This window comes from Lynx rufus, unplaced genomic scaffold (assembly GCF_022079265.1).
Source record: "Lynx rufus isolate CCGP_SWC_20201006 ecotype Redwood Valley unplaced genomic scaffold, mLynRuf1.p SCAF_5, whole genome shotgun sequence".
In the NCBI taxonomy this organism is placed as follows: domain Eukaryota; kingdom Metazoa; phylum Chordata; class Mammalia; order Carnivora; family Felidae; genus Lynx; species Lynx rufus.
The window spans coordinates 147,591,478-147,605,231 of record NW_025814867.1 but is presented as its reverse complement, the minus strand read 5'-3'; the positions used below and the strand labels follow the sequence as shown (position 1 = coordinate 147,605,231).

The following is a 13,754-nucleotide window of genomic DNA, read 5'->3' as shown; positions in this document are numbered from 1 at the left end:
TATGACATTAACAAAAGTACTTTCACTCTCTAAGAGGAAGTTCCTTCCTCTCTGAAGTGAGGGAAATGATCTAGAACAGGGATTGGTAAACCACAGCCCACAGGCCAAATCTGGTCCACCATCTGTTTTTGTAAATAAAATTTTATTGAAACACTGCCATGCCCATTCACTTAAGCATGACAATATGGCTACTTTTGTACTACAATGGCAAAGTTGAGTAGTTGTGACAGACTAAAATGCAAGCCTAACATGTTTCTGATTTTGCTCTTTACAGAAAAAGTTTGTTAAATACCATACTAGAAGGCCACAATTGTCTTTTGTGATTCTCATACTTGACTCTATATGTCCTAAGACAAGGTTATGAAGCATCAAAATAGACCACCAACACCTAAGATGGCCTCTTATCATAACAGAACAGCATAAAATTGAACTCTGAGTACAGAGAACTATCCTGTGGAAGCCTACATCCATAAAAAGATACCAGTTTTGTAGTACTGGCTTATATGGAAACATTATGGGGATAAACAGAAATCCCAAGTTCCTAAACCCTACATGGGCATCCATGTTTGCATAGGGAAGCATGCATGGAAAGGACAGAGAAATGAAACGAAGTTTAAATGACTGAGCCACCCACGTGCCCCAGATAATTAAATGAAGTTAATTTATCACAAACAATGACTAAGACTTTAGCTTTTGTGATTAATATATGAATAACCAAGTAGCACGTTCATTGGTTCAGAATGCAAGATAAGAAAATTCCTCTTTGAGGAGAAGGCTAGCATTGATGAAGTTGTTAGAATTCTATAGCTACACATAGAAACTTAATTATAGAATGGGCCCTCTCTATTTTATAAGATTGTCTCTTTTAAGAGCGTGTAATAGCATACACATCCAGTTGTGAAGGAACAAGGGGGTGTCCACCTAAGCAGGTGTATCAGCTAAATCAGCCCAGGGGGGTAAATTGTGCCACTGCTAGATTAGCTTCACTTCCCATGGTGGACAAGCTCCTATCATGAGCTCACACAGCCTCACTTTCTTCTGCTTAGGATCAATCAATGGCATTCTTATGCCCACAACATACTCTTACAGATGAAGCCAGAAATTGGTAGCATCCATGGGGCACCTGGGTGGCTCAGTTGGTTGAGCGTCCGACTTCAGCTCAGGTCATGATCTCGCGGTTTGTGAGTTTGAGCCCTGCATCAGGCTCTGCACTGACAGCTCAGAGCCTGGAGCCTGCTTCAGATTCTGTCTCTCTCTCTCTCTACCCTTCCCCTGCTCACACTCTGTCAATCTCTCTCTCAAAAATAAATAAACATTTAAAAAAAAAAAAAGAAAAATTGGTAGCATCCAAAAGAAGTATGTGAAAATAAAACACAGCAGCAATCAGCAATCCCTCTAACCACCACCAACAGTATATTAACAATGGGCATTAACAACAGTATATTAACACAGGCTACAGCACAGATCTGCTAAGCTGCAGGTTACGCACAATCCTGGGAGTGCTAACTATAATTCCACTCCACTCCAAAACACAGGTGAATGCAAGCGGGTGGAAGTCACTGTCTAAGGATGACCTACATCCTACTCTAATTAATATTAAAACATAAATTTTCCACAAATCCTATAGTTTAACTGGTGTTCATAACATTAGGATGTCACAACTGCAAGGCTGAGAACTACTGCATTAGATTTAAAAATTCTAATTACATGTAAGTTGTAAAATTGCTTTTTAACTCCTTCAAAACAAGAATCCACACACACAAAACAAAACTACTAGAGAAGAAAAACATGAGATTAAGAATATTAAATTATATATTTCATTTGGGCCTCTATGATCTGGGACCTCTTCTCAAGTTTCTTGATAGTCTTCTTATCCTTAAACTGAACGAGTAACTGCTTTGGGGTTCAGGACTCAAATCATTATTTTCATAGCTGTGATCATGACAATTATCTTTGTATTTCATCCATCACAACAAACCGGGTCTGCTTCCATCCAGTCTTATTTAGTCTAAAACACAGCCTATATTGATTCCTCATAAAGGGAAAACAAATTTCTTTCACTTATTATTTTTAAGTTTACTGTAATAAATCTATTTTACACGACTATACAAAGATCTAGCTTGAAGATAAAATTCCCATTTTAAATTCTTTCCAGGACACGGGCGCCTGGGTGGCTCAGTCGGTTAAATGTCCGACTTCAGCTCAGATCATGATCTCGGGGTCTGTGGGTTCAGGCCCCGCGTCAGGCTCTGTGCTGACAGCTGGAGCCTGTTTCGGATTCTGTGTCTCCCTCTCTCTGACCCTCCCCCATTCATGCTCTGTCTCTCTCTGTCTCAAAAATAAATAAACGTTAAAATAAATAAATAAATAAATAAATAAATAAATAAATAAATAAATAAATAAATAAATAAAAATGAATTCTTTCCAGGACAAGACAGTAGTAAGTATGTAGATGAACATTAACACAAATCTGCTCTTCCTCGTATATTTCAAATTTTACTGTTTGTCTCAGATATTAAAAGTTCTAAATATTCGAGTGACTGGGTCGTCATCTTTGGAATGAAGACACCGCGCTTCAGTCATAAAATACAAATCCTCCCAAGAAAGAATTTCCACATCAATGTCACATCTGAATACTACCTAACTCATTCACAGCATACACCAACAATGCCCTGAAAAACTGTTTTCAGATTTACGGACAATGCAGTTCTGGGTCTGTTTGGAGCCCTGGTGTGAAATAAACCATGTTGCATTATACTTAAAACTATCACTATTGAATATTCCTTCAGTGCTTGGATGAGCTGGACTGGTTTCTCATGCCATGTATAAAAATGACAGGTACTGTTTTAGCAGAGAGTGAGCGTGGCATTTAGAATATTTGTGTTTAACTACAATTTGCACCCCCCCCCACAGATATACATATATCCTTATTTGAGAAAACTGTGAGACACTTTATGAGGGATAAGGCTCAAGATTAGATGAGACCCTTCCAAATCTCACTGAACCCTGAAATTTTTTAACAGATGAATTTTTCTTTTCGAAGTAAAAATTGCAATTGTAATATAGTAAGATAGAATCAGAACTTTAAATTTTGTGTTATATACCAGTGTGTCTCTACTTCAGGCAAATTAACTCTCTCGCCTTCCTTCTGTATTTGTTAGAGGACAGTCACATTTTTTTCTTTCTCAAAGTTTGTATCAGATGTCTCTATTTTCCTTTATTAAAATTACAATTTTCTTTATAATTCTCTAATCAATTTTAAGTGTTTAACTCTCATTAGAAACGTTTCTGGAGGGACCCCTGGGTGGCTCAGTTGATTAAGCTTCTGACTTCGACTCAGGTCATGATCTCATGGTCTGTGGGTTCGAGCCCTGTGTCAGGTTCTGTGCCGACAGCTTGGAGCCTGGAGGCTGTAGAAAGGTTTGTGGAGAGTATCCTAAAATCCTTTCTATCCTTCTGATGTAAATAACAGAATCTTTTTTTTATCTTTAAACCCACGGAGTTCATATAACTTAACTCTGGCCCCTTGTACAAGGAATGAGATCTAAATAGGAAAAGTGACCTCCAGCTAGTTAGTGGCAGAGCCAGGTGCCAAACTCACCAGCCACTTACTTCCACCCTGCATACTGCCTTGAATGCTGACTCTTTGAGTAGACAGTTTCAAGTTCATCTACTAAGTTGAACTTCAGAACCTGAACCAGTTTTGGTTTACAGCAGTGCTTCTGTGCGAGAGTGCTTTGATTTGCGTACTGGTGGGATCCACTGTGCAGAAAGATCCTTGGTCTATGTTCCATTTACCAAGAAGCAACGGGGTCAAAGCCTTAGGCACTGTGGCATTATCAGTAGATGAGAACTTAACATAAGAAGGACAATGAAAACCTTGTTTAGAAAAAAGCAAATAGAGAAAGGCATTTGGAAAATATCTTTGGCCCAACATCTGGAAGCAATTTGGATTTGGAATAAAAATCATATTTCACAAAATTAATTCTCATTTGCAAATACCTGTTAAGTGTCCACTCATAGTTTTGTCATGACTATTGAATAACTGTCTGTATTTCAGTCTGGATGACTGAGGGACAGCCCATTCTGCCGCGGGAGGGGCACTGTGGGGAAGAGGAAGGAGGGGTAAAAGGATGAACAGTGAAGAACATATTTACATTCTTTTAACACCAGTAAACTACGAACTTCCCGAGAAAACCAGCTTTAACATTTTATTAGCTTTCTAATCATTACTTCTGAATTTTCTGTAATGAGTATTTCCATATTTTAAGGTTATAAACATTTCTCTCAAAACAGACATGCTCATTATTTTTCCAGAATCAAGGGTAAACACAATAAAGTGGCTGTTCCAAGTTATACACACAATTTAATAACTGGAAGCCTCTACAAAATACAGAAAGACCTCTTTGGATCTAAAATGATACAAAAATGTCCAGGCTTTTCCTAACTTCTAGAACAGTTCTCTTTCAGCTCAAAAAGCAATGCTGCTAGCAAACAGGTAGCTGCCTTTAATGGTATTAATTCTTTAACATGTGTAACTTTCTATTCAGCAAAAGACAGGATATAGTTCTTAATGAAGGGAAATCATTTCATTCTGGGAAGTTTAAATTCCCACAAATGGAGAGTTGCCCAGAGAGAACAGAACATTTCCAGGGTCACGGCAAATCAGTGGGGCGGTAATGGAAGGGGCTTTGCTTTCTTTAAGTGCAATCAAGTGCTGACCTTTTCTTGCCAATGTGCAGCAAGCCTGACCCAAGAAAACCCCTGCCAGGAGTCAACTGGGTCTACAGCTCCTTAGTGATGAGGTCCTCAGAGTTGTTCCCGCGTTAAGTATCACATTGGTACCTATGGCTTGTTAAGAGCCTGGTGTCTAAATAGGGCAATTTAAACACAATGGCTAAGCTCTCAATGGCATTTCACTTCCAGAACAGATTGTAACTAATACCCCATTTGCAATTTCCTTTCATTTCAACAAAGATATCTATTCCTCATATGTAAAAGCAAAGTTTTAATCATAAATTGAACCTCTCAGTCATCATTTACATGTACCTATGCACTTATACTTAACAACATATACTTCATAATGCATTGGAAACGGCTCCCAAGCACTTTAAGAGTACCTAATTACAGTCACGTTTTCAACTATTATAAATTTCTTAATAAAAAACACTTACCAAGGTCGATTCTGCTGTGAGTACTTCTGCAACAGCCCTCTCATTTTAAACTAACTAATTTATGCTGATTCCAACTCTTGCCTATTTGTCAAAAGCTAATTATCTTTCTCCTCCACCCCAGGAATATAGGGTGTTGCACACAGAAGCTGCCCCAGATTACACTTATCAAGTCATAGTTTTCTGCCGAGACTTCCCTGAAAACTTAAAGGGACTAAAAACTCATTAGCAGGTAACCAAAAATTAGATGCCACATTCTAAAAATTTGCTGGAAATTGAAATTACTAAAAAGATGACTACCAATCTGACCCCCCCCACAACCAGTTGCCTTAATAACATTACTGTTTGCTAATACTGATTACTTATTCATTCTTATGGCACAAATCAATTTTTTAATGTTTTCTTTTTAAGTTTGTTTATTTATATTGAGAGAGAGAGGGAGGGGCAGAGAGAGAGAAAAGCCCAAGTAGGCTCCGCACTATCAGGGCAGAGCCTGGGTGGGGGGTCGGGGGCCTTGAACCCACAAGTCGTGAGATCATGCCCTGAGGCGAAATCAAGAGTCATGGGATGCTTAACCAACTGAACCAACCACCCAGGTGCCCCAGTCACACATCAATTTTAAGGCAGATTTCAAAATCCCTTGTGGAGAGTCACAGAAAACTCAAAACTTCAGCATGTATAGGAGAAAGACTAAGAAATAGGGAATTCAGTGTTGGATCATCTGAGTTTAAATCTCAGTTCTACCTTGTGGTAAAATGTAAACTGTAAGTGAGGATGATCGCTTCTTTGGGTTTATTTCCTAATTCACAATTCTGAGCCGGTATCTACTGCAGGTGGTTGGGGGCACGGAATGGGATTAACAAGGTGTTTGGCAAGTAGATGTTCAGCAATGTTCCTGAGTCTTAGGAATAAAACCTTAACGAGCGGAAGACAAGTATCTGTGTACCACCATTAACTGAAGTTTTCAGAGCAAACTTTCAGGTAAGAACTCATGCCTTAAAATCAGAAAGAATTCAGTTAAACTCCTGGCTCTATCATTTAGGAGCTATGTTATCTTGGGCAAATTCCATGAGATTATCTGAGATAGAATAAAAGATAAGGCCAACTGTGGCTCTAATCTTCATATAAAATTTTCTATAAATATGTAAAGGGTTAATAGAAAAGAGTTAATTTCCCCCTCCTACCTGGAGTTCTATTTTATTATTTTTAAACATTAGTAAAACTAGTAGCTATTTGTTTTTGTTATTAAAAAAAGAACACCCAAAGTGTTTTAAGGAAATGTCATGTTCTTTGTCATCTCTACAACATGTAAGTGATAAAACCTAGTAACATTATCCAGAACTAATTATTGGCATCCTACAAAATAAAAGATAATAAAGAACATAGTTAATTCACTTTCAGTTTTAGATGTTAATCAGATAATGGCTTTAATCCAATGCCCATTTAGAAATAAGCACACTTACCTAGCCACATCAAATGACTGTGCCTTCTGTAATTTAGTGTTTAATTGTGACCCTGGACCAGATCTACTGAAGGAAGAGCTCTTTGGCAATGTGGCTGCTGTAAAAATAAATAAATGGTGAATAATTTTAATCCTACAAAGAAAAGAAACATTTTCCTATTAGTGAAAATTAAAATATATACTCACCAAATCTGAGGCAGAAATTATTCCTCCCTTACTACCCTGGACTCAAAAAGAGTGATTTCCTCCACTCCCTGCCCCTTGCCAAAAATTTTTCTAGATTTACTCATTCCTACTGAAAATCACCTTACTAAGTAGTAATGTTTACAATCCATAACTCTTTGTTAAAAGTTTCATATCACATCTTTTTTTTTTGTAAATTTATTTATTTATTTATTTATTTATTTATTTATTTATTTATTTTGAGAGAGAGAGAGGAGAGAGCACACAAGCAGGGAAGGGTAGAGAGAGAATCCCAAGAAGGCTCCTCAATGTTAGCGCAGAGCCCAACACAGGGCTTGAACCCACAAACTGTGAAATCATGAGCCAAAACCAAGAGTTGGCCGCTTAACCAACTTAGCCACCCAGATGCCCCTGTATCACATCTTACGGGATCTGTTCCCATAGTTAAAGAAGCAACAGCTTAAATACATAGGATGGCATTTTCTTAACTGTGCTAAAGGAGCAGAAGTATTAGGTCCAGATGAAAGAAACAAAAGGTCCCAGCCTTGCAGTCCCGGCCAGATAACATGGGATGCTAGGGAGGGTCAGCCTTTGTGTCTGATTCCCATTAGGGCTGGTTAGCTGGGTGCCAGGAAAATACGCTGAGTCTCAGCCACATTCCCCACCTCCTGGCCTATTGTCTTGCAACATTTGCTATTAAGCCCAAAAGAAAACAAGACAGAGCACATGCATTCACAGATGCTACTTGAAAAGTAACTGCAACAACTTTTACAGCTGCCATCACGTCTATAGCCATGGCCACATATGAAAGGTAAACTACATGGGACAAGAAAATCTTAAAAAAAGAAAAAAAAAAGTGCTGCCTTTAGATTCTTTAGCTATAACTTACAGACAGATCTTGACAGATGGAATAAATCCAGGGAACTGGGCAGAGAAATAACCATTCAAACATAATCATTACCCATGGCTAAAATCCAGGCCATCATCGCTACTGAAATTACACAGACATATCCCAAGTACTTTTTTAAAAAAATACTTTACCCCCGGATAAGAATTCATTAGATGTGTAGACCACATCTACAGTTTATGCTTTCTTTTCACTAAAGGGAAAAAGACTTCAAATAAAGTCTCAAAATGAAATTAACTACACCAGGAACTTTTTAATCCTTTCTATCAATGAAGCAAGCAGGTAATACTCCGTCTTTAATGTATTTAGCCATTTAATCAACTTCCTTCCCCCTTCCTCCTGATTCACTCCACCTCCTCAAAAAAAAAAAAAAAAAAAAAAAGAAATAGCTGTGTTCTTTTTTTCCTCCCCATTCTCCTAAGGGAATGGCTTACTTATTAGCAATTCATAGCAGCTGAAGAAAAGTAGTAACTGACACACGGGAAGAGAAAATGTTCAACTACTACTGATCGAACTTGAGTCACTCCTGTCAAGCCCTTGAAAGGAAATTATGCTCTTGGTTTTAGCTGTTGAGTTCACCTTTGTCCATAATGGTACCAGAGCTCCATAATTTCATTCTCCGTTACCTCTCTCTAGCCTAACACATCCTATTCAGTGTTGGGAAAAAGTGAGATATTAAATGTAAAAAAAAGGAAGATATCTTCCTCTGGAATAAAATGCCATTCAAATGTAATCGGAGAGTGATGACAGATTTAACAAGAGCGAAGAGTAAAACACAAGTTGTAAAAAGTCAGTCTGTGGATTCAGCAGGTCACATACCAGGATGAGCAAATGCGGGTAGAGGTTGTATAACAGGGGGAGCCCCGTTAGCCAGGGGAGGCACTGCTGCTGTAGGAACAGAAGATACTAGAGGTGGAGACATTCCGACAACTGGAATGGATCCCATTGGCACCGGAGCAACAGCTGTGAGTGGCGGCATGCTGGCGATGCCTCCTATTCCTAGGAAGAAAAAATCCCAGCAAAAGTCACATGGAATCACCTTTCCACGTTCAATGACAATTAATCCAGGAGTGTTTGAAGAAGAAACTTGCTTTCCAGCTCTAACATATTTTCATTTAAAATAGAAATTCAGAAAAAAAAAATAAATTCACATTAATCGTTTTGGAGAGTACCAAAAATTATGTCAAGAATCAATCACATCCTAAGGGCACAAGATCCAACTTGAAAAGGCATCTACTGGCCAAAGTTGAGGGTCAATAAGAATAATAACTGCAATGGAATGAAAGCCACAGAGGGAATTAAATTTATGAATTCATAATTATATTGAAAAAAATCCTAATTGGTCACCATAGGTAATCAATTTATTTTGAAAACTAGTATAAATAAAGGAGGAAAAGAAATCAAACATTTATCCTGCCTTTCCTTTACATATTCAACCTCAGAGTAACCAAACATTTTCATGGGGGAGTTTCTCTTGGTTAACCAAAGAATGAAGAAATGATCAATGTTTCCTTTCTTTTTTGTTTCTCTGTCTGAACTTGTGATATTGTGTCATAAAAAGATACATATATCTGGTCTGTCCCTGGTTCCTGGCAGAGCTCCTAAAACCCCTGTGATTTCCTGACTGATAGGAACATCTTTTGTTACACAGTATTAGGTCTTGGTCCCTGGTTCCTGACACAAGAGCTTCTAAGACCCCTGGAATCTCTGGAGTGATAGAAGTCTTTTTGTATTTAAATAAGATGACTGGTGGCTGGGGGCCCCCAGAATACCTACCGGATGGGAGCTGATCACAGGAAAGACCAAGGCATGGTTAGAGGGTTGCAACTTTCAATCCCATCCCACCCCTCCCCACCTCCACACAGACCTCAGGGGAGGGTACAGGGGCTGGAGACCGAGCTAGTCAATGGCCAAGGATGTCATCAATCACACCATAGCAATGAAGCCTCCATAGAAACTCCTACATTACAGGGTTTGGAGAGCTTCCAGGCTGGTAAACACATCCACATGCTGGGAGGGTGGCACACCCCAACTCCGTCAGGACAGAAGCACTTACACACAGGACCCTTCTGGGCCTCGCCCTTATACACCCCTTCATCTGCCTGTTCATCTGTATGTATCCTTTGTCATATACTTTATAACAAACTAGTAAACCTAAGTAAATGTTTCTCTGAGTTTTGTGAGCTGTTCTAGCAAATTCAGAAAGGGGAAGAAGGGTGTGTGGGAGCCTCTGACTTTGTAGTCAAGTCAGACAGAAGTATGGGTACCCTAGCCAACTCAGGGCTTGTGACTCAAGTCTGAAGTGAGGGCAGCCTTGTGGGACTGGGCCCTTCAACCCTTAGAATCTGACTCTAATTCCAGTAGTTACCACCAGAATTAATCATAAAAAAATAAGTTAGTGTCTGGAGAGTTGGAAAATTTGGTGGCATGGTTTTTCTGGACGCAAAATTCTTGGCTTTGTCTTTCCTCGATAATCCTAAATATATTACTCTGTTTTTTTCTGGCATCAAGCACTGCTATAGAGAAGTCTGAAGACATTCTAATTTTCTTCCTCTTGTAAGTCATGTGCTTTCTTTTGCTATATACCCAAATAATTTTCTGTTTTTGTAGAATTTATCTTCGTGTTGGTTTCTCCAGGTTGACATTCTCAAGCATATGATATCTTCTTTCCAATAAAGTGTCAAATCTTTTATTTCCAACAAGTTGTCTTAAACTAGTCTTTACCATTTGTTCTCTTTCCTTGCTTTGGTTTCCTTCAGGTACTCCCAACTACCATACATTCACTTTCCTTTGCCTTCAATATCGGTCACTTTTTCTCAAATCCTTTTTATCTCTTGTGCATTTCTTCTTAATGTTTGAAATCTTCCTCTTTTTACCTTGTTTCTCTTCTGATAGCATCTCTTGTGCTGCTTCTGGTTTGTCTTCAGTTCTGAAATGACTTTTTCTTTTATTTCTCATTCTATTCTGAGTTCTGTCGCCTTATTTCCGAGGCTTTAAAATTCTGATTGTGTTGGTCTTTCACGACTTGCGTCATTTTCTTAGTATTTTTCAGCTTGTTTTGAAATTGTAGGTTCCTGGGATGCCCTCATTGTCCACAGAGCTGTTATTCAGCTCTTTATTCTCCTTTTCCTAATAATAACTTTGTGTGGGATTTGACCTTGCCTGATACTGCCTGTGGCTCATTTTTATGTGAGCCTTGCTTCCTGGGATTTCCAGCCTCTGTCCTCCACCTCCACGTTGGTCTGGACCTTCTCCTTCTTTCGTGTCTGTGTTGCCACCCTGCTCAATTTGGATTCGACTCCCAGTCATTTCTCCTCAGGGTAGGGACTTGTCCCATGAGGAAGCCTTATTCTGCCAGCTTTTAAATAACCACTACAAAGACTAACATCCTTTTACCAGTTGACTACCTTTTCTGAATGAACATTTTCTAAATATTTCTAAAGAAATCCATCTACTGGAGGCTGTGTTTTAGATATCATTTCTCTGGACTCTGCTAAATTTTAATTCCTGAAATTTTTCCATATCTCCTCAACCACTGGGTTTTCCCTCACTTCTCTAAAACTGCAGGAGCACTCCTCATCCTAAACACACCAGCCTTCAGCTGACATGCTCCTCCAGCTTTCTCTCTCCTTTCCAGTAGCACTCTCCCCTTTTCCAAGCCTTCAATCAGGCTTGAGTCTCTACCACTCCAATGAAACTGCTTTTCAAGGTCATATACAAATCCATCTTGTAAAATCCAATCATTTTTCTGTCCTATTACTCAATCTCTCAGAAGCAAATCCAACAAGGGAGCTCTGCCTCCTTGAAAAACGCTTTCTTGGCTAATGGGACAACAACCTTCTCCTATTTCACTCCTGGCTTCTTCCCTTTTACTACACCCTTAAATGTCACAGCACAGCAAGGCCTGCTCCCAGGTCTCCTGCCTACTCTAGTTGCACATTCTAGGGTATTTTATCCAGTGCCAGGGATTTCAATGCCATCCATGCTCAAATTCTCCCAGAGCTGATAGATCCTTCTTCTGAGTTCCAGACCCATGGATTCATCTGCCTCCTTGCAAATGCACTAGGCCCCTCACACTTAACATTACCAAGATTTGATTTATTTTTCTTCCACAATGATTATTAACACCCAGATCTAAATCCCCACTACCTCTTGCCCATGGCAAAAACCCCCTTACTGACTTCCCTGATTCTACTCTTGTCCCCTTGCAGTCCAGTCTTCAGATAACACAGATTATTTTTTCTAAATGTCTGTCAACCACGGGGTGCCTGGGTGGCTCAGTCGGTTGAGTGTCTGACTTCAGCTCAGGTCATGATCTGGTGGTTTGTGAGTTCAAGCCCCGCGTCAGGCTCTATGCTGACAGTTCAGAGCTCAGAGCCTGCTTCAGATTCTGTGTCTCCCCCTCTCTCTGCCCCTCCCCTGCTCATGCTCTGTCTCTCAAAAATAAATGTTATAAAAAAAATTAAATGTCTACCAACCATGTACTCTCTTACCCATAAGCTCTCTGTAGCTTTTCACTGCACTTAGAAAAAAAAAAATTATAGGGGAGCCTGGGTGGCGCAGTTGGTTAAGTGTCCAACTCTTGAGCTCAGCTCAGTTCATGATCTCACAGTTTGTGAGCATGGGGCTCTATGCTAATAGCATGGAACCTACTTGGGATTCTGTCTCCCCCTCTCTCTGTCCCTCCCCAGCTTGTGCTCGCTCTCTCTTTCAAAATAAATAAACTTTTAAAAAAGAAAGAAAAAAAGATTCTCACTCATTAGTGGTTTTATTAGGCCCTAAACCATCTGGCTCTTGCCTTACCTCCCTGACCTGAAGGCCCACCAATACCTCAGCTACAGTGCTCTCATTTCTGTTTCTTGCACATAAACAGCTTCATTTTTGCCTTAGGACCTTTGCAACTGCTATTCCTTTTGCTTGGAACGTTCTCTCCTAGGTCTTCCTTCACATGGCTCTCATCTCTAATTCAGCTCAAAGTCATCTCTTTTCAGAGAATTCTGCCCTGCTCAACCTGTCCCATCAGCATCTCTATCCTATTACCCTGTTTTACAGAACTGATTGTTTTTATCTTGCCCTGAAATAATTCATCCATATGCTTGCTTTCTCCAGCTTCACGAGAAGCTTCAAAGCAGCAGGAGCCATGATATCCTGTTCACCAACATGTTCCTAGCAACTAGGGACACACAGTTGGGGTTTAAAAATAATGGTTCGATCTAATAAAACCATGGGATCTGGCAAATAAACAAGCAAAAGACAAATAACCCCTCCCTGAAACAGTTGGATTCAGAGTCAAAGAAGAATTCTGCTGTGTGCAAACACACTGAGGGAAGATACCAGGAACACTCACAGAATTTCCTGGAATATAGCTAGCTGGCTGTCCTTAAGCAAGTCACAGTATCACTGTACCCCATTTCCTCTCCTTCACATAGGGGAGTTGATCAACCCTAGTTGGCCTCAGTTCCACATGTTAACATGTGTCTTAGCACCCACGCAGACAATGAACCCAGGAACAGTTACGTTCCATGCCACCCATATGGTTTGGTGATAATGACGGTGGGAAGGTAAATAGGGAAAAACTGTATGTTTGGACAGGTTCTACCACCCTTTCTAGAAATATGGTCTTAAGCAAACTGTTCACATTCGTAGAATCTTAATTCTCTCATAACAGGCCTAATAATTTCTGTGTATTTTAGGGTTATTGTTGTGACCAAATAAAATACACGCGAAAGTATAATATGTAAGTGGTAGGAAATGCATAGTCAGATAATTTTTAATATTAATTAGAAAATAATGATAGTAGTAACAAATTATTTTCTTCTCAAAAGTAGCCATGTAGGGGCGCCTGGGTGGCACAGTCGGTTAAGCGTCCGACTTCAGCCAGGTCACGATCTCGCGGTCCGTGAGTTCGAGCCCCGCGTCGGGCTCTGGGCTGATGGCTCGGAGCCTGGAGCCTGTTTCCGATTCTGTGTCTCCCTCTCTCTCTGCCCCTCCCCCGTTCATGCTCTGTCTCTCTCTGTCCCAAAAATAAATA

At 39.7% G+C, this 13,754-nt stretch overlaps 1 protein-coding gene across 1 annotated transcript in view; it reads right to left on the bottom strand.

Moving 5' to 3' along the window:
- Positions 1 to 13,754, bottom strand: part of ITSN1 (intersectin 1) — a 218,383-nt gene that overhangs the window by 119,210 nt on the left and 85,419 nt on the right. Inside the window, exons 6-8 of the mRNA XM_047099240.1 lie at positions 8,543 to 8,722; positions 6,635 to 6,731; positions 4,003 to 4,103 (exon numbers count right to left, since the gene is read on the bottom strand). Of these exons, the coding sequence (XP_046955196.1) occupies positions 4,003 to 4,103; positions 6,635 to 6,731; positions 8,543 to 8,722 (378 nt within the window). The remainder of the gene's footprint in view (positions 1 to 4,002; positions 4,104 to 6,634; positions 6,732 to 8,542; positions 8,723 to 13,754) is intronic.